Source organism: Equus caballus, chromosome X, assembly GCF_041296265.1.
Source record: "Equus caballus isolate H_3958 breed thoroughbred chromosome X, TB-T2T, whole genome shotgun sequence".
NCBI lineage: Eukaryota > Metazoa > Chordata > Mammalia > Perissodactyla > Equidae > Equus > Equus caballus.
This window is the reverse complement of record NC_091715.1, coordinates 39,388,734-39,407,808: the sequence shown is the minus strand read 5'-3', so window position 1 is coordinate 39,407,808 and position 19,075 is coordinate 39,388,734. Positions and strand designations below refer to the sequence as shown.

General features: G+C 46.3%; 2 protein-coding genes across 3 annotated transcripts in view; one reads left to right on the top strand and one right to left on the bottom strand.

Annotated features, from left to right (window-relative positions):
• SYN1 (synapsin I) overlaps positions 1–19,075 on the top strand; it is a 44,515-nt gene that overhangs the window by 15,700 nt on the left and 9,740 nt on the right. The gene's annotated exons all lie outside the window — the stretch shown is intronic.
• TIMP1 (TIMP metallopeptidase inhibitor 1) lies at positions 14,715–18,584 on the bottom strand. The gene is made up of 6 exons (NM_001082515.3): positions 18,428–18,584; positions 17,399–17,527; positions 16,556–16,635; positions 16,246–16,372; positions 15,881–16,005; positions 14,715–14,985 (listed from the first exon to the last, which is right to left on the bottom strand). Exons 2-6 carry the CDS (start codon positions 17,517–17,519, stop codon positions 14,815–14,817), a joined length of 624 nt encoding a protein of 207 aa, NP_001075984.1. The 5' UTR covers positions 17,520–17,527; positions 18,428–18,584; the 3' UTR covers positions 14,715–14,814.

Below are 19,075 nucleotides of genomic sequence, written 5' to 3'. Positions count from 1 at the left end.
GTGGTTTTTGTCCTTTATTCTATAAATATTGTGTATTATATTAACTGATTTTCATGCAAGTTGAGTGACACTTGCATTCCTGGGCCAAATCCCACTTGGTCATGATGTGTAATCGTTTTTATATGTTGTGGGATTCTGTTTGCTAGTATTTTGTTGAGAATTATGAAATCTGTAGTCATAAGGGATATTGGTCTGTAGTTTTCTCGTGATATCTTTGTCTGGTTTTGGTATCAGGATAATGCTAGCCTCATAGAATGAGTTGGAAGGTTAAATTATTGATTTTATATCTTTTTTCTTTTTAAATATAGACATTTACAACTATCAATTTCCCTATAAGCACCACTTTAGCTGCATCCCTTAAGTTGTGGTGTGTTGTGTTTTCATTTTCATTAATCTCAAAGTGTCTTCTAATTTCCCTGGTCATTTCTTCTTTGAGTGATTGGTTATTTAGAAGCGTTTTTATGGGGGCTGGTCCAGTGGCACAGCAGTTAAGTGCGCACGTTCCACTTTGGTGGCCTGGGCTTCGCCAGTTCAGATCCCAGGTGCGGACATGGCACCACTTGGCAAGCCATGCTGTGGTAGGCATCCCACATATAAAGTAGAGGAAGATGGGCACGGATGTTAGCTCAGGGCCAGTCTTCCTCAGCAAAAAGAGGAGGATTGGCAGCAGATGTTAGCTCAGGGCTAATCTTCCTCAAAAAAAAAAAAAAGAAGAAGAAGAAGTGTTTTCATGTTTCGCATATTTGTGAATTTCCCAAATTTCCTTCTGTTATTGGTTTCTAATTTCATTCACTTGTGGTCAGAGAAAATACTTTGTATGATTTCCGTCCTTTTACGTTTACTGAGATTTGTTTTGTGGCTTAACGTATAGTCTGTCCTGGGTAATGCTCCGTGTACACTTGAGAAGAACATGTATTCTGCTGCTGGAGTGTGCAGTGTTCTATAGGGGTCTGTTAGGTCTAGTTGGTTTGTAGTGTTATTCAAGTCTTCTCTTTCCTTATTGATCCCTTATTTAAAGTGAGGTGTTGAAATCTTCAACTATTATTGTTGAATTGTCTATTTCTCTCTTTAATTATGCCTGTTTCTGTTTCATGTATTTTGGGGCTTTATTGTTAGATGCATATATATTTGTCAGTGTTTTATCTTCTTCATGGATTGACCCTTTTTATCAGTATTAAATGTCCTTCTTTATCTCTGATGACAATTTCTGTTTTAAAGTCTATTTTATCTGATCTTGGCATAGCCATTTTAACTCCCTTTTGGTTATTGTTTGTGTGGTAAAACTTTTTCTATCCATTTACTTTCAACTTATTTGTGCCTTTGAATCTAAAGTGTGTCTCCTGTACACTGCATATAATTGGGTCATGTTTTTCATCCATTCTGCCTAACTCAGCTTTTCATTGGAGTGTTTAATTTATTTACACAATGTAATTAGCGATAAAGTAGAATTTATGTTTGTAATTTTGCTAGTTATTTTCTATATTTCTTATGTCTTCTTAGTTCTTGTATTCCTCCATTAATGCATTCTTTTGTATTAAATAGGTATTTTCTAGTATACCACTTTAATTCTCTTGTTGTTTCTTTTCTGTGTTTTTTTTAAAATTATTTTCTTAGTAGTTTCCCTGGGGGTTACAATTAACATCTTAATTTATACCACTCTCATTGGAATAAATGTCAAGTTAATTTTTATAGTATTTTTTTAAAACTTTGCTTCTTTATAGCTTTATTCCCTCATCCCTCCTTTGTGCTCTTATCATCAGACAAATCGCATCTTTATACATCATGTGCCCAGGAACATAGACTTATAATTATTGCTTGATGCAATTATCTTTTAATTCAGATAAGAAAAAAAGTGTTATAAACAAAAAATACATTCATACTATCTTTTATATTTATCTATGCAGTTACCTTTACAGATGCTCTTTATTTCTTCATATGGGTTCAAGTTACTGTCTAGTGTCATTTTATTTCTGCCTGAAGGACTCTCTTAGTATTTCTTGTAGAGGAGTGTGCTAGTGACAAATTATCGCAGTTTTTGTTTATCTTGAATGTCTTAATTTCTCCTTCATTTTTGAAATATAGTTTTGAAGTATATAGAATTCTTAGTTGACAGTCTTTTACTTTCAATGTTTTGAATATATTGTTCCATTGCCTTCTGGCCTTCAAGGTCTCTAATGAAAAATCAGCTGTTAATCTTACTGAGGATCCCTTGTATGTGATGAGTCACTTCTCTCTTACTACTTTCAAGATTCTCTCTCTGTCTTTGTCTTTCATAAGTTTGTTTATGATGTGTCTAGATGTAGATGTCTTCGAGTTTATTCTACTTGAAATTCAGTGAGCTTCCTGGATGTATAAGGTTAATATTTTTCATCAAATTTGGGAGGTTTTCAGCCATTATTCCTTCAAATATTCTTTACTGCACCTTTCTCTCTTCTCTCTCCTTTTCGGACTCCCATTATGTGTGTGTTGATGTGCTTGATGGTGTTCCACAGGCCTCTGAGGCTCTCTTCATTGTTTATTTTTTTTCTTTCTGTTCCTCAGATTGGATAATCTCAGTTGACCTATCTTAAAATTCACTGATTCTTTGCTCTGCTGGCTCAAATGTACTGTTGAGCCCCTCTGGTGAATTTTTCATTTCAGTTATTGTGTTTTTCAATTCCAGAATTTCTATTATTTTATCATTTATATCTCTTTATTGATAGTCTCTATTTGTTAAAATACCATTCTCATACTTTCATGGTTTTAGATATGGTTCTTTGAAAATATTCTAAATAGCTGATTATAGTCTGGCTATTAAGTCCAACATCTGGGTTTCCTCAGGGACAGTGTCTGTTGTTTGCCTTATTTTTCTGTGTTTGGTTCATACCTTATTGTTTCTTTGCATGTCTTATAAGTTTTTGTTAAAAACTGAACATTTTAAATAATGTAATTTGGTGACTCTGGAAATCAGATTCTCCCCCTTTCCAGGGTTTGTTTTTGTTACTCTTTGATTTTTAGTGACTTTTCTTAACTAATTCTGTAAAGTGTATATTCTTTGTCATATATGGTCACTGAAGTCTTTCCTCCATTAGCTTAGTGGTCAGCTAATAATTTGACAGACATTTCTTCAAATATCTAGAAGCAGTAAGTCTCCCAGCCTTTGATGATGGGCTCTATGTGCATGTTGGAGCATGCCTTTAAGGCTCAGGCAAGCTGTTTACAACTTTGCTTTAGCCTCCACTTCCTGCTTGTGCAGAACTTCAAGGTCAACCAACAATCCTGGGCATGCAATGCACATAGCCTTATGCATATTTGCAACTTTCTAGATTCCTAGGAATATGCCAGAGCCTTTCACTGCCTCCTTTGGAGATCTCATTACCCAACTTTTCCTGTTAAGTTTTTTGATTAACTTGTTATTTGTCATAACTGTAATTGCTCCATCAAGCAGCTGCAATGTTAAACGATTGCTGCTGATTATTTTTGAAAAGTACCCCAAGGGAAAGCTGTTCACACCAGGTAAACTCTGAGTCAGGTCAAATAGACAAGTCTTGTGAGTGGAGTTTTCTAGCAAAGTGCCAGACAGATCAAATAAGGATAGTTCTCTGGGAATGGGGTTTTGGAGGAACTCCAAACCTGTTCTACCCCCTACAGTGGTTACTAGGCTGCTGGGTTTCATCAGGATTGCAAGGCTGTTGATTTTCAAGGCTGTTGTGGAGGTGGGAGAAGGAGATGGGAACAGGAAAAGGTCAAATGCCACAAAGCTTACTGTTCTTACTGAGATTCAGCCATTTTTCTTGAATAGGTGCTTCCTGAATTGTTGTAAACCTTTGGTCAATTTCCAGAGTTCTCACAAACTTGATTTTAACAATTTTTGCCAGTATCTTCATTGCTTTTATGGTGGAGAGGACTTTTATAGGCCCTTACTCTGGCATTTCCACTAACATCACCTCCAGGCATATCCTGTTCTTTCCCAGCCCCAGCCCTAAGATAATGGTATTTCAAAGCCAGGATCTGGGAGCTAGATGTACTCATTGCTACTGGAATGTCCTTGCTTCCAGGCCCTCTCATTGTAAAGAGCTAGGAATTTAAAAAATATATGAATATATACATATATATACATATATACATATGAAATTATATATATACATATGTATGAAATGTTGTACTGATACCTCCAATTCTAATCGAACATATTACAGGATTCCTTCTAGCCTTCCCCCATTCTATATTTGTATTTCTCTTCTCTAACAATGAGAACCTTAACCTCCAATATCATCAATATATTTACTTATTTTTTCAACCCTACAATACACAGAAAGTATTTTTAGAATTTCAACATCCATACCACTGTGAAAAACAAACCTAGTAAGGTAGAGCTTGAGATCTTTTTGCCCTTTTTGTGTCTTTAGAGGAGGGTGTATAGTCAAAATACTGTATTGAAAAGTTACTTGGTTTAGTTCACTTTATTTCTCATTCAGCATGGTTATGTTATTCATTTTGCTTCAAATATAGTTTGTTTCTCTTTGAATTAAATTTTAGTTTTTTCCTTATCTATGCTGATGTAATTTTATATTTTTAAATGTGAGACATTAGCAGATTCCAAAAGTCAAAATATAAAAAAACATAAAGAGATAAAATTTAAAACCTAGATGAATGGGTAATTTCCTAGGGAAACACAGTTTACCAAAATTGACCCCCATTAGAGCTTAACAAACCAGTTTCCATAAAAGAAATAGAGAAAGTCATTAAGGAACTACTTCATAAAAATGCGTCAAGCCCAGATGGTTTCACAGGGAAATTCTACCAAACTGATAGAGACCAGTTAATCCCAATGCCACGTAAATTGTTCCAGAGAACAGAAAATAAAGAGAAACTTCCACATCATTTTTCTAAAGCAATTAAAACATTGATAGCACAAAAAAGAAAAGCATAGACCATCAAAACATTACATTGATGAAAATTCAAAAATCCTAAATAAAATATTAGTACACAAATTCAAAACTACATTAAGAAAATAATATAGCATGACCAATTAAGTGAGTTTCCTTCTGGGAATGCAAGGATGGTTCATTACAGGTAATGTATTGATATAATACAACATATTAATAAATCTAAGGAGAAAATCATATCATCATGTCCATAAATATTTAAAAAGCCTTTGACAAAATTCAACACTCATTCTGATAAAATCATTCAAAAACAGAAACCAACTGATACCTTCTTAACATACTAAAATTGGTATACCTCAATCCTAAAGTTATCACCAACTTAATGGAATGACATTAAAGGCATTTCCACTAAGATCAGGAACAAGGCAAAGTGCCCACTGTCTCCACTCCTTTTCAACATTGTACTGGAGGTATTAGACTAATGCAATTAGACTAGGAAAAAAATTGTAGATGTAAGAATGGCTAAAGGGATGTAAAAATATCTCTGTTTATAGATGATATGATAGTATGCCTGGAAATCTCCCAAAGAACCAGTAATAAAGCTAACTCAAACAATAAAATAATTCAGTAACATAGCAGAATATAAAGTCAACATACAGAAATCAGTAGTTTTCATATACACAAATCACCATATAGAAGGTATAATAGAAGAGAAAAACCCATTTATGATAACAAAAAAGATAAAATACTTCAGGATAAAGTTAGCGAGGGATTTGCAAACTTATATGAGGAAAAGTTTAGAACACTCCTGAAAGATGCAAAGGTAGACCTAAACAAATGGAAAGACATTCTTTGTGCATGGCCAGGATGAATTAACGTCATAAAGATGTCAGTTTCCCTTCTCGGGTCCTTTTTTTTTTTTTTTGAGGAAGATTAGGCCTGAGCTAACTGCTGCCAATCCTCCTCTTTTTGCTGAGGAAGACTGGCCCTGAGCTAACATCTGTGCCCATCTTCCTCTACTTTATATGTGGGACGCCTGCCACAGCATGGCTTGCCAAGGGGTGCCGTGTCTGTACCCAGCATCCGAACTGGCGAACCCCGGACCGCCGAGAAGCAGAACGTGTGAACTTAACCGCTTTGCCACCGGGCCGGCCCCCTCGGGTCTCTATTTTTAATTTATAAATTTAATGTGATCCCAAAAATATGCCTATAAGCTTTTATCTGGAGCTGGGCAAATTGATAATAAAGTTCATATGGAAAAGAAAACATCATATGGAATAGCCAAGAAAACCCTAAAAAAGAGAGCTGCGATGGGGGACTAGCCCTACCAGCGTGCAGGGAGTTTAATGCCTGTGCAGGAAAACACATTACGAAAGTTTCCTAATTTAAACAGTATGATGCTGACACATCAAGAGAAAGACTAAAGGAAGAAAAATTAAAAGTCCAGATATAGATCCATGTACATATGGAAATGTAGAGATGATAAAAGTGGCAAGCTTTGTTTTTGACATTTAAATTCTTCATCCATCTGAAATTGATTTTCTTTTTCTTTTTTCTAGCATTCTCAGAAGCATCTTTATTACATGTGTTCTTTAACACTTCTCTACATGCATTACAGAATGCCTATCACATCCGTTCACTTACATAACGCTCTTCTCAACACAGCACGTAGGTAGCTTTCTTATAAACATCTTCATTACGTGTATTCTTTGAAACTGATTTTCGTATACAGTGTGAGGTAGGTAGGGATCCAGTTTCATCTTTTTCCTTATTAGTGACCCTTTTTCCCCCACTGATCTGGTATGCCACCTCTATCACATGTGAAAATTTCCTGTATGTGTGAGGCAGGTTCTGGACTCTCTGTTCTAGTCCACGGGTCCCTTTCTCTGTACCTATACCAACACAGTACTATCTTAATAACTGTATTTTCTAATTAATTGCGACTGCCCCTCCTGACTGTTCTGCAGCTGTGTAGAGGCTATTTTTGTCAGGTACAGAAAGAACAGGACTTCAGAAGCCGGGGAGAGACAGAGTTAATGGTAGGAAATGGTGGCAGGGGGTGGCAGAGGCATTAGACTTGCCACCACTATTTCCTCTTTTATCCCCCACCCCACTGAGCAGCATGGAGGGGCAGAAGCTAGGCCTGGATCTGTGGGAACAGTCTTCCCTACCCTGTACTTTGAAGCTCTGGTGGGAGGTTGCCCAGCCTCCATCACGTAGCGGAAGACACACATGGGGACTCTGGCTCCACTACCCCATCTACTCCCATCCAGGTTGCAGACCACCAGGAGTCCTCAAGGATGCTCAGGTCAGTGTGTCTAAATAGTCGCCAGTCAGGGCTGGAGCACATGGGAGGACCCTGTTAAGCACAGTTTGACTTCTCTTCACAACTTCCCCAGCCTGGTGATCTGTTTACATCAACCTGGTTGTGCAGACCTAGGGTGGGGGGTGCTGTAGGAAGAGGGACTTCCCCTCCCTTGCTACCTAGACTGCAGCTGATTTATGGCTCAGCAGACATTTATAGAGGGTTCACGATGTGAGAGGCAGAGTCCAACCCCGAGGCCTCTCTGGATCCAGTCTCCCTTCTGGGCCCAGGATTCATAGTCTCTGTGCAGTGAGGAAAGAGAGGGTGCTTCAGGGTGAGAATCAACAGGGTGAGGGATGTGGGGATTGTGTGAAAGAGAGAGGGCAGAAGCGAGGGAGCAGTTGAAGGAAGGAGCAGGAGAGATATGTCAATAAGGTGGGGGGTTTCTTTTGAGGGGCCAATTTCATTGAGATATAACAAGTTCAGAAAAGGGGACATATCATAAGTGTGCAGCTGGCTGACGTTTCACAAAGTAAGCACACTCCTGTCATCTGCACCCAGATCAAGAAACAACATGACCAGATAGATCCCCAGCATGGTTAGAAGTTGATGGTCTCTGGGAGGCTTGAGGAGGTCTTTAGGGGAGGTCGATGGGCTTGGATTGGTTTGTGATGGAGAAGAATGTGGAGAGGCCTCAGTTCACTGTGGTTGAGTAGAAGTCTGGGTCCGAGGCAGGAGGCGGCTGTTGTACATGAAGACTCAACAGCAGACATCAGGTCCCAGGGAAGGCAGCCAAGTTCATGGCTTCATGTTCTTCTTGCCAGTGCTCAGACAAGCAGGTGTCCCTCCTCAAACACTCTGCAAGGTTGGGACTCAGGTATGTGGCTTTGTGGGGGTGGCAGGGAAGCACCTGGAGGTGGTTGGGCAGAGCACTGCTCCACACACTTCTCATGGTTTCTGCTCCTAGAAGAGAAGGGCAGCAGGGACTAAGGTCAGACAGAGGAGCCAGGGAACAGTGAAAGGGGATAGCAAATGGTGAGGAAAGCAGAGAGCAGGGAGAAGGGAGTAGGGAACATGGAGAAGGAGCAGGAGCAGGGAATAGGAGAGGAAGCGGGGATTGGCAAATGGGAGCAGGAATCAGAAAGAACAGGAAACCACTGGAGCTGTGGCTGCGGGCATATCTGAGGGGCACACTCCAGGCCCAGTGGCATCCTTTCCTGTAGATATTCAGGAAGCCTCCCCGATGTACTCCTCCCCGAACCCCTTCCAAGGACACACCGCTCGTTTCCCGAAGTGCAGGTTCCCATTCCTCAGAGCCTAGAGGGGACAGACGCCATGCCCTGATGGTCAGTAAAGTGTGACCAGATGTCCCTTGACTAGGACAAACTGTGATCCCCAAGTGGTCAGTCCCAAAGACTTAGGACACTATGGGTGGGGGACAGAATTTGCCGTGGTTGACTGAAATTGAGAGCACAGTATCCTGGGTGGGGAGCACTTGGTGGGAGAATGCCCCAGGGAGGGGACACTTTGTTCCAGGGCTAGGAAAGAGGGAGGCCTGCGGATGAGGAGTCCATGCATGGTGGGGACAGGCTGGCTGACCTGTGATGAAGGATTCCTAAAGGGGAACCTCTCCTCATGGATGTCGCCACAGCTGTTCTTGGTGGGCATGTAGATAGATATAACCACATTGCTCTTTATATTAGTACTTCCATGAACCAGAGGTTCAGGACCTCTCTAGGAACCCTGATTGTAAGGGGAAAAGTGGGAGGGGTACACTAGGACTGAGGAGCATTTATACGGTGAGGGGCTGGAGTCTTAATATCACATCAGTAGCTTTTGGGCCTCAGAGACCCATCCCATTCCCTCAGCCAGAGCAGGGTCAGGGGCTTGTATTTTGGTGGGGAGACAGATCTGGGGAAGGGGTGGACAGGGTACCCTTGCAATTTGAACTCATAATGGCTCATGGTCTCAGGAAGGAGGATGAGCCCCAGGAATTAAGCCATGAGGACTAGAGGTGGGAAAAATGTGTCAGGGGACCCCTTGGGGTTTAGGCATTCACGATTTTCCCCACCCCCAAGACTCCTGAAAAAAAAAAGTTGGCAGAGCACCTCCTCTCCAGGTTCTACCACCTCAGGAGGCTTTATCCACCCTTCTGGAACCTCACTGTGAGCCCCTGTGTTGGAGGCCTCTCTGAGGTCTGCCCAGACTTACCTATGTCTGAGTTACAATAAGCAGTGTGGGAGTGTGGTTGGTAGTACTCGAAGGCCTGCCCAGGATGGTCACAGACAGAGCCAGGAGCAAAGCAGGGGCCAGCAGGAAGGTGAGATTCATGGCAGGGGCCTGAGGGACACAGAGGGGGAAGTTGAAGCATGACCTTTCTCTGGCCCAGCTCACCCCCAATCAGGAGCGGATTCAGGGAGCATCTATCTAACACTACTGCTTTCCAGGGGCCTGGGGTCAGGAGGAGGCCTCCATGGTGTAGCAGAAAGAAACGACACTGAGTCTGGGCCTCTGGTAACAATGACCCCACCTCCATCAGTCAGAGCTGTAGGTCTCCACACGGGTTCAGCAGGGGCCCAAGCACAGTGGTGGATAAATAGTCAACAACAGGGAAGCACAGCCTGGGCATTCCTGCCCACATGAACGCTCTATTTTACTCTTTCAAGAGGGTGTGCCTCCCGCCTTCTACTGGAGCAGGGATTGGCAGTTGGGGAGTGTGTCTGAGGTTCAAACAGCTTGTTATGCAGACTTTCAACCCATCTTGTTTTTTAGAAAAGCTCCACCTTCACCCACATATTGAAAGAGAACTTGTGCCCTAATCATTTCGTTTGGTGGGAGCTCTACAATGCAATCAGGGTTGGTCCTCAGATTTCACCACTACTAGCATTGGAGGTGTCAGGGCTGGATAGTGAGATAGGCGTCAGTCACTACTGATAAAAAGACAGGGCTGGTCTTATAGAAATCTACCTCTTCATCTGTCATGGGGTGGCGGGGAGAGATGTTTCAACATATAGGGTAATTCGTTGGGAGCTGTTCCAGCAGGGAGATTTTCCAACTAGAGATATCTAAGGATGGGGAAATGTGTCAATGGGGGTCAATCAATAGGGTCTATATGGGTGGGTGGTATTTTATGAATGGAAAGAGTTTCAAATGGGCTTATCAATGAGATACATATCAATGGTGGGTATTTTGGAATGTGAAGATTTGACAAGGGAGCTCATTACTGGGGGCATTTCAATGGCCATTTCTGAATGAGGAGATATGCAAGTGGGTTGAGATGTAAGAATGGGTACATTTGTCAATAGAGATTATCAGTGGGAATTTTGTCATAGAAAGATATTTATGAACAGAGAGATTTGTCAGGTGGGTGGTCAGTAGGGAATATGCCAATGGATGGGTAAGTATACAGAGAGATATTTGTCACTGGGGTCCATCAGTGGATGATAGATTGCTGCTGGGTATTTGTGAATGAGGAGGTTTACCAATGTCTGCGGGATATTTATGAATAAGAGGGTAGCCCAACAGAGATATTTGTTAGTGGGTTATTTGGGAAAGAGTGGATTTGTACCACGATGAGAGAGGACTTTGCAATGGAAAGATTCACCAAGGGCTTAGAGATCTGTCACCTGTACTCTTGGTGACAGTAGAGATTTATAAATGTGGTGAATTGTCTACCATGAGGACTTCATGGTGGAAAATGTCATCACTGCCTGGAGGGGTTGCCCTCAGGAGTCTTTGAAAATGTTGGTATTTTTCAGTTAGGGGATTTGCACACTGGGAAGCAGTGTACAAGTATCATAGTAATAAGAAAAACATTATAAATGAGCATATTAAATATTTATAACATCTCTAGGAGAGATTATCAAGATCATGAGTTAAACTAGGTTTCCAGGGTGCATTAAATTATCATTACTAATAATACACATTATTTCCAATATTGTAGATTATCATCCTGATACCAAACTTTATTTGCAATATTGTAAATAATAATTACTGATAAGAATTATCACTACTGAAGTTATACACTAAATTATATTTATCACGCTACTACGGATAATAACTAATACTTGTAAGTGCTGTGTGCCTAGCACTGTTCCAGGCCCCTTACATGTACCACCTCATTTGCAGCTCACATTGTCCCTATGAGTTAGGCCTTCTTCTTCTTTTTCTTTTTTATTAAGATTATGATAGTTTACAACCTTGTGAAATTTCAGTTGTACATTATTGTTAGTCATGCTGTGGGTACACCCCTTCACCCTTTGTGCCCTCCCCCCACCCCCCCTTTGCCCTGGTAACCACCGATCAGTTCTCCTTGTCTATATGTTAACTTCCACCTATGAGTGGAGTCATACAGAGTTCGTCTTTCTCTGTCTGGCTTATTTCGCTTAACATAATACCCTCAAGGTCTATCCATGTTGTTGTGAATGGGACGACTTTGTCCTTTTTTATGGCTGAGTAGTATTCCATCGTGTATATATATATATATACCATATTTTCTTTATCCAATCATCAGTTGCTGGGCACTTAGGTTGGTTCCACGTCTTGGCTATTGTAAATAATGCTGTGATGAACATAGGGGTGCATGGGACTTTTGGAATTGCTGATTTCAGGTTCTTAGGATAGATACCCAGTAGTGGGATGGCTGGGTCATAAGGTATTTCTATTTTTAAGTTTTTGAGAAATCCCCATACTGTTTTCCATAGTGGCTGCACCAGTTTGCATTCCCACCAACAGTGTATGAGGGTTCCTTTTTCTCCACAACCTCTCCAACATTTGTCACTCTTGGTTTTGGATATTTTTGCCATTCTAACTGGGGTAAGGTGATATCTTAGTGTAGTTTTGATTTGCATTTCCCTGATGATTAGTGATGATGAGCATCTTTTCATGTGTCTATTGGCCATCCTTATATCTTCTTTGGAGAAATGTCTGTTCATGTCCCCTGCCCATTTTTTGGTCGGGTTGTTTGATTTTTTGTTGTTGAGCTGTGTGAGTTCTTTATATATTATGGAGATTAACCCCTTGTCAGATAAGTAACTTGTAAATATTTTTTCCCAATTAGTGGGCTGTTTTTTCGTTTCAATCCTGTTTTCCCTTGTTAGGCCTTGTTTTTATCCTCATTCTACGGATGTGGAAACTAAGGCCCAAAGAGGTAATGTGATTTCCCCAAGGACACAGAGCTAGGATGGAAGGGAAAGGATTTGAATGCAAATGACCTGGCTCCAGCATTCACGCTCTTAACCGCTACACTACACTGCCTGTAGAGAAATCAAATCACCATTAGTAATATTACACATGAAGTTACTGTTATGACAGTTTCATGTGTTTTGACCTGAAAAAATACCCAAGGGGCGAATACTCCCGTTAATCATCCTCCAACCCTAGCACAGACCTCAGAAGGATTCTGGGTAGGGACTGCGAGGCCCATTTTTAGGGAGAAGTACTGAGGCCCCGTGAGGGAAGGGCTGGCCCCCAGGCTCCCCAGTGAGCTGGACCCCATGCTGCACGCCTCACAGGGCTGGCACCCCCGTGTGCTTCCTCTCAGCCATCAAGTTTCTCCCAAGCAGAGATTCACACACAGACACATGGAATGCTGCGGTGGGGGGAATTCACTTTAATGGATTTTCTAGAAGAGTGCTGAGGAAATGTAACAACCCCAGGACTACAGATAGCCTGCTAGGAGCTCCTGCTGGGGCCTAGGGGAGGTGGCCTTGTATGCTGTTCTGAACTCTGTGGAAGGGCCTGCAGTAGGACCTGGTGGTCAGCCCTGCCCATGAAGCACTGATGTTTTGATCAGGGCACCAACTGTAGGTGGGCAGGTCGCCAGGAGAATGGCCTCCACACTGGGTTCCATCCTTCCACTGCCACTTTCTACTTCACCTTCCTCCCAGGGGTTGAAATAGCTGAGGGCTCAGGGGACAGCATCAGAGTCAGGGAGCTGGTACTAGGGCTTGTACTGTCAGTAGCTGCCAAACTCTTGCAGGCAGCTGAGCCAATAGTGACACGGTCACCAGGGCCAAACCAGGGCCCAGGCCCTTCCCTTACAGTTGTGCTCATCAGTAAAGCTACCATTTGCCCCTGTTAGTGGTCAGGGTTCAGATCCTCCCAGGACATAACCAAGGTGTAGACATTGATATAGAAGTTGTTGCCATAGTGCGCATGCCCTGCACAGGCAGGTAAGCACTGGGCACTGGAAATCCAGCTATCCCGATCCAGCACATACCTTGGGCCCTGGGGTAAGCTTCCAGGACTGTGAAAGGACAGGACCACTGAGGATGCAGGGGGCCACGCATAGTGAACCAGAACACCCTGGAGGAGACAGGGGGTCTTATTGGTAGTCTGATGGGAGGGAGTTAGAGGGTCCTTTCCTTTACCAAAGAAGATACACTGGGCCTTTTTTCAAGCAGATTCAGGTCAACAGGACACTTGAGTGTTACACTGAATGTTTGCACCAGTCTAAAAGTCCAGTTCCCAGGGGCCTCACTGGAGTCACTTTGAGACTCACTCGAGTCACACTTTGAGAGGCAGTAGCCAGGGCCCGGGAAGGGCCTGGAGGGGCCTGGGCCCAGCTGCGGAGGCAGGAAGGCTGAAGGAAGGGAGTTGGGGGGGGGGGGTCTTTCACTCAGGTTTTATGGGGGAAGATGAACCAGAAAGGTGAGGCTCGGGTCTAGAGGCCCCAGTTTTAGTGAGGGGACAGCTACATAGGGGGAGGTGTAGGGTGGGTGTGGGCTGATGCACCTGGCTGGTCCTGAGTTTCAGTCCTGCCTGCACTTCACTGCTGTCACTATTTCCTTAAGAGTCGGTCAGAAGAGTGAAGGGGGGGAGGGGGAGAAGGGCAGAGCTTGAGGGTTTCTAGATCACACCTTCTCCCCACCCCTCCTTTTCCCCAAACAGCCACTTCCAAGGAATCTCCCGCAGGCCATGGGGGGCGCCAGGGCTACCCCTTTGTCCAGAGTCCTTGGCTGGGTTATGTGGGGGGCGCCTCTGGTCACCTGGGGGTTTCCCTTTTCACTCAAGTCAGACTCACAGTACAAAACCTAAAGGGGGGGACAGTAACACCCACAGGTTTGGATGGGGCAGGACATCCTCACTGGATGACATCAGGACCCTGCCCAAGGGAGGAAGAGAGCAGTTTGCCCATTGACAGGGCATTCGCAACGAGCGTGTCAACTGGAGCGATTCGTGACTAGGGGGATTTGCCAAGGAGGTGGTGATTCATCAGCGGGGGGGTCATTTATGAACTGGAGAGCCTTGTGCAAATAGCAGTTATAAATTAGTAAAATGTTTTAAAGTATTGAGGAGAGAGATTATCCAGTAAGTTGTGGCTGATAATGCAGGTTAAATTACCATTAACGATGTTGCAGATTACCAACGCTAATGCCAGTGTAGAGAATCATTACCAAATCTTCACATTTTATGTAAAATATAGAAAGCCAACATTTTGCACCCCTCACCCCCCACCCCCACATTGGCCCCAGGGTGCTCCCACCAGGTCATCAGCGACATGGGTTTGTTCCCAGACACTACACAGGGACGCTGCCTGCTGGGTGGTAGTTCTTTATTTCACTGTCTTGGAGAAAGAAAGATAGGAATGGGAAAGAGGGTGAACACTGTGCAAGCTTCAGCTTCTGCTGGAGACAGGATTCAGGCCGTCCGGGGCCGAAGGGACTGCCAGGTGCACAGCCCTGGCTCCCGGGGCAGGCAGGCGAGGTAGCGGCTCTGGAAGCCCTTGTCAGAGCCTGTGAGGAGCTGGTCCGTCCACAAGCAATCAGTGTCACTCTGCAGTTTGCAGGGGATGGATGAACAGGGAAACACCTGGAGGGGGGAGCAAGGCACATCTCTGAGGGCTTCTCCTCCTGCCCCTACCTCCCCCACGGAGCAGAACTTCCCCCTCCTCAGCTTTCAACAGTGAGCTGCGGGGGGGGGGTGGGGGGGAGATGGGACACACACGACTGGTGTCGCCCCACCTGGGTACAGACTCAAGAACAGCCCCTCTCATTGGGGAAACAGTCATTGGGCTGGGCGAGGTGACAGTGGGCCAGCGAAAGGATCAGTTTCCTGGAAGAGTGGTTGGGGACAGTCATGGGGGAGTCAGTCAGGCAGATCTCCCAGGGAACTGTCCCATTGCATAAGGAACAACTGGCAGTAGCAGGGAACAGCTGGCGGGTGCGGATCTTAAGCCTAGGAAGGAGCCGTGGGACTCAGACAGGCACTGGGGTCAGAGGACATTCAGGCCTATCAGGGCGCAGCCTCGGAACCATCGGAAGGGCAATGGAATACGCCTTTGTGAGCAGAACACGCAGAGCTGCAGAGCAGCAATGAGATGTGCTGGGGAAGAGGCACTGGCTTTGGGAAACAGCGCTTTGTGTTCTTGGAGAAATCTGAGGGAACCAAGAAGCAATCCCAGGTCAGGAATAGACAGTGGGACTACAGAATAGTCACAAGGGGGAGTTAGAGGGACAGGAAGCAGCCAGAAAGTCCAGGAAACAGCGAACCCCCAGGTATCAGACACAGGGCAAAAGGACAACCAGAATTTCCAGGGAAACAGTCTCAGGTTTGGGGGAACAGCAAGAGAGGTCAGGGACAGCCCTAGGGTTTGGGGAGCAGCCATGGGGACAAGAACTAGCCAGAGGGAGCAAGAAACAAGCCATGGTTTGGGGAAGAGCCCAAGGACGGCTCTCCAGGTGGCGGGCAGGGCCCAGGCACTCACTGAGCATTCCCCACAGCCGGCGGCGTAGGTCTTGGTGAAGCCCTGGCGCTGAGCGGAGCTCAGACTGTTCCAGGGAGCCACGAAACTGCAGGTGGTGATGTACAGCTTCTCGTCCAATAGTTGTCCTGGGAAGGAGGGGGCAACAGGCAACTTCTGATTGGCTGGGCGGGGCTGGGCGGTGCCTGGTTGGCGTCCCAGGAGCACAGACCCCCGCCGGGCAAAACCCCAGTCTTCTAATAGGCTGAACTTGGGGCGGTCCCCATTTCAACTGGGACCGTTCCTCCGGAGCCTCGGCCCCTCACGGTTGCCGGGCAGCGCCTGAGGAAAGGGTCGGCGTGGCACAGGGCGAGGGGGCGGGGCCTCACCGGCGATGAGAAACTCCTCGCTGCGGTTCTCCGACCTGTGGAAGTATCCGCAGAGGCTCTCCATAGCGGGGGTGTAGACAAACCAGGTGTCAGGGGCATCCCCCAAGGCGCTGAACCCTTTGAACATCTGTCGATGGATGAAGGGAAGAGGCTCTTTTACTGACATAATCCTCCCACTCCACGTTCTTCCCTGAAGTCACATAGCATCCCGAGATCACAGCTAACTTCCTCGCCAACTGGTGGCCAGAGGGTTTTTTTTCGCCAGGGAGGAAGATGTTAGAAACTGCTGGGGAAGGGTCAGGAGGGCTACCTTGGTCATCTTGATCTCATAACGCCGCTGTAAGGTGGTCTGGTTGACTTCTGAGGTCCCCACGAACTTGGCCCTGATGACTGCAGAAGAGGAGAGAAGGAAATGAGTCAGATGGACTGCATGAGCCAATAAAATAATCACAATAATAATACTAGCAAAGCACATACTGAAATAGGGATGGCTGGATGCCAGGCAGCACCTAAGTGATCTACACGTGTGTTAAGAGGCACATCGGTATAATAAGCGCCTGCTTTTGCCAGGCACCGCTTTAAGCCTTTGACAGGCATTCATCAGTGTTCATTCACTCAGCTCCTATTTCGGAGTGCCTGCTGTGTGCCAGGCACTGTTCTGGGTGTTAAAGACACAACAGTGAACAAAACACAGAAATCCCTTCCCTTGTGGAGCTCACATTCCAGCCAGGAGGAGACAGACTAAACAAAAGCAAAATAAACAAGTCTATGGAATGTTAGGAAGGATTAAGTGTGATGAGGAATTTCAGAGCTGGGTAAGGGGGAATCAGGAGAACTAGGGAGCAGGGATTAAAATTTTGAATAGGGTAGTCAGGGAAGGCCACCCTGAGAAGGTGACCTTTGAGGCAGCCACCCATGTGGATACCCGGGGGGAAGGGTATACCAGGCAGAGGGAGCAGCCAGTACAAAGGCCCTGATGTGGGGCTGGGCCTGGAAGATCAAGGAAGCATGAGGATGCCAGTGTGGCTGAAGCAGAGTCAGGGCAGGGCAGGGCAGAGTGGAATTGTTCTAGAGGTAGGCACCGTGGTGAACCCCACTGGACTGAGAGGGAGACCAAAGCACAGAGTGTGTGGGCAGAGTGGGGTCCACTCACCGAACTCAGAGCTGCAGAAGGCCGTCTGCGGGTGGGGTGGGACACACGTACAGGCCCTGCTGGGGGCTGTGAGCCACAGCAACAACAGAATGCCGGAGACCAGGGGTGCAAAGGGGGCCATGGTGGGTGCTGCAGGGGTGGGGAGAAGGGATCAGCCCAGCTGATCCGCAGACCTGGGCAGGCCTCCCGTCCCATCCTGCCCCCCCCCCCGCCCGCCCACTCCAGCGGGGATTAGGCGCCTGCACTAGGGCTTGAGGTGTTGGAGGCTTGAGGATTGGAAAGGGGTTGGGGATTTGAGTGCCCGGAGGAGTTTAGGGGAGTCGGGTATCTGGAGAGTTTAGGAGCGTGGGGTTCGAGCGATGGAGGGGACTGGGTGAGTGGGGTGATTAGGAGGTTGTGGTGTTTGTGGGATAAGGGGGCTGAGGGAGGGGGTTGGGGAAGTCGGAAGCTTGAGGAGTCTAGGCATCTAGGGTTTGGGGAGCTAGAGGAGTTTGGGGGAGGTTGGGAATTTCCGGGTTGTGCACATTGAGAGAGAGGAGGCCACAGAGGAGGCCAAGGAGTGGAGGGAGGTGGAGGAATTGGGGGGAGGTTGGGGGCTTGGGGAGCAGGGGCAGTTTGGGGGCCTAAGAGGGTGGGGGCGCCTGAGGGATAGGAGGGCAGAGTAAGTTCTGAGGTTTAGGGAGCTGGGATTTAGGAGTCTTGGGGGCTAGGGGGCTTGGGAAATTTAGGGAGCTTCAGGGGTTTAGGGGGATTTGGGGGGGCACTCAGGGAAAGTAGGGGAGTTGGCAGCTTGGGAGGCATCAATGATATTAGGGGCTCATGGTTGGGGGAGTTGGAGATGGATGTCAGGGGTTTGGAGGAGTTTGGGGTGTCGGGATTGGGGGAGTAGTTCCAGCCTCCTGCCCTCTTCCCCTTGACCAGCCCGGGGTCCTGGTACCCGCCCCGCCGGCCAGGCCGAGCAGCCAGGAGGCTGGCGGGAAAGCTCCAGCCCAGCTCCAGGCCCTGCAGGCCGCCGGGGCCCCCGCCTACCTCTGCTGGAGTCTCTCTAGGCGCTGGGTCCGCGGCGATGGCGGCAGGGCCTGAGCAGCGGAGGATAAATGTCCACGCGAGGGGCGGGGGTGGCAGCCGTGCGGAAACCACAGGCCTCCAGGCTTCCTGGATGCATTACTCATCCGCCCACCATCGGTGGAGGCCAAGGGGCGGGCGGAGGGCTGCCGAAAAAGAGATGCACCCTCCTCCACTCCCTCCCCCTGGGCCTCGCCCTGGCCATCCTCCTCCCCCATGAGCGCATCTGGCAACAGTCCCTCCAGGAGGCCTCAGTGGAGGGCTTCGAGGCAGGATTCCCTCCAGTGCAATTCCCTCAAGTCTCCAAACTCTCTCCAAAGTCGGTCCAGCCACGGTCCCCCACCTCCCCAGGGCTGAAGCCCGAATTAGTTCATTCCTTCAGTGAACATTTCTTGTGTACCTACTGTGTGCCAGGCACACACACCAACACACACAAAAATCCCTCTCCTGGTAGAGCCGACATTCTGGTGAAGGGTGGGGGAGGCAGAGAAGAAACAAATCAGTAGAAGCGGTGGTGGGAGATAAGGCAGGTGAACGGAGCACTGAGGCACGAGAGAGTAAGTGACTTATCCAAGACATAGTTAATAAGTGGCAGAACCGGGATTTGAAATC

What these genes read in the sequence shown, in the direction of transcription:
- TIMP1 (NM_001082515.3), bottom strand. Translation starts at nt 17,519, where the DNA reads ATGGCCCCCTTTGCACCCCTGGTCTCCGGCATTCTGTTGTTGCTGTGG. An exon ending in ATGAGATCAAGATGACCAAG is followed by an intron (nt 16,373 to 16,555) that starts GTAGCCCTCCTG and finishes ATCCATCGACAG; the next exon opens with ATGTTCAAAGGGTTCAGCGC. An exon ending in CCGGCTGTGGGGAATGCTCA is followed by an intron (nt 14,986 to 15,880) that starts GTGAGTGCCTGG and finishes TCCCCCCTCCAG; the next exon opens with GTGTTTCCCTGTTCATCCAT.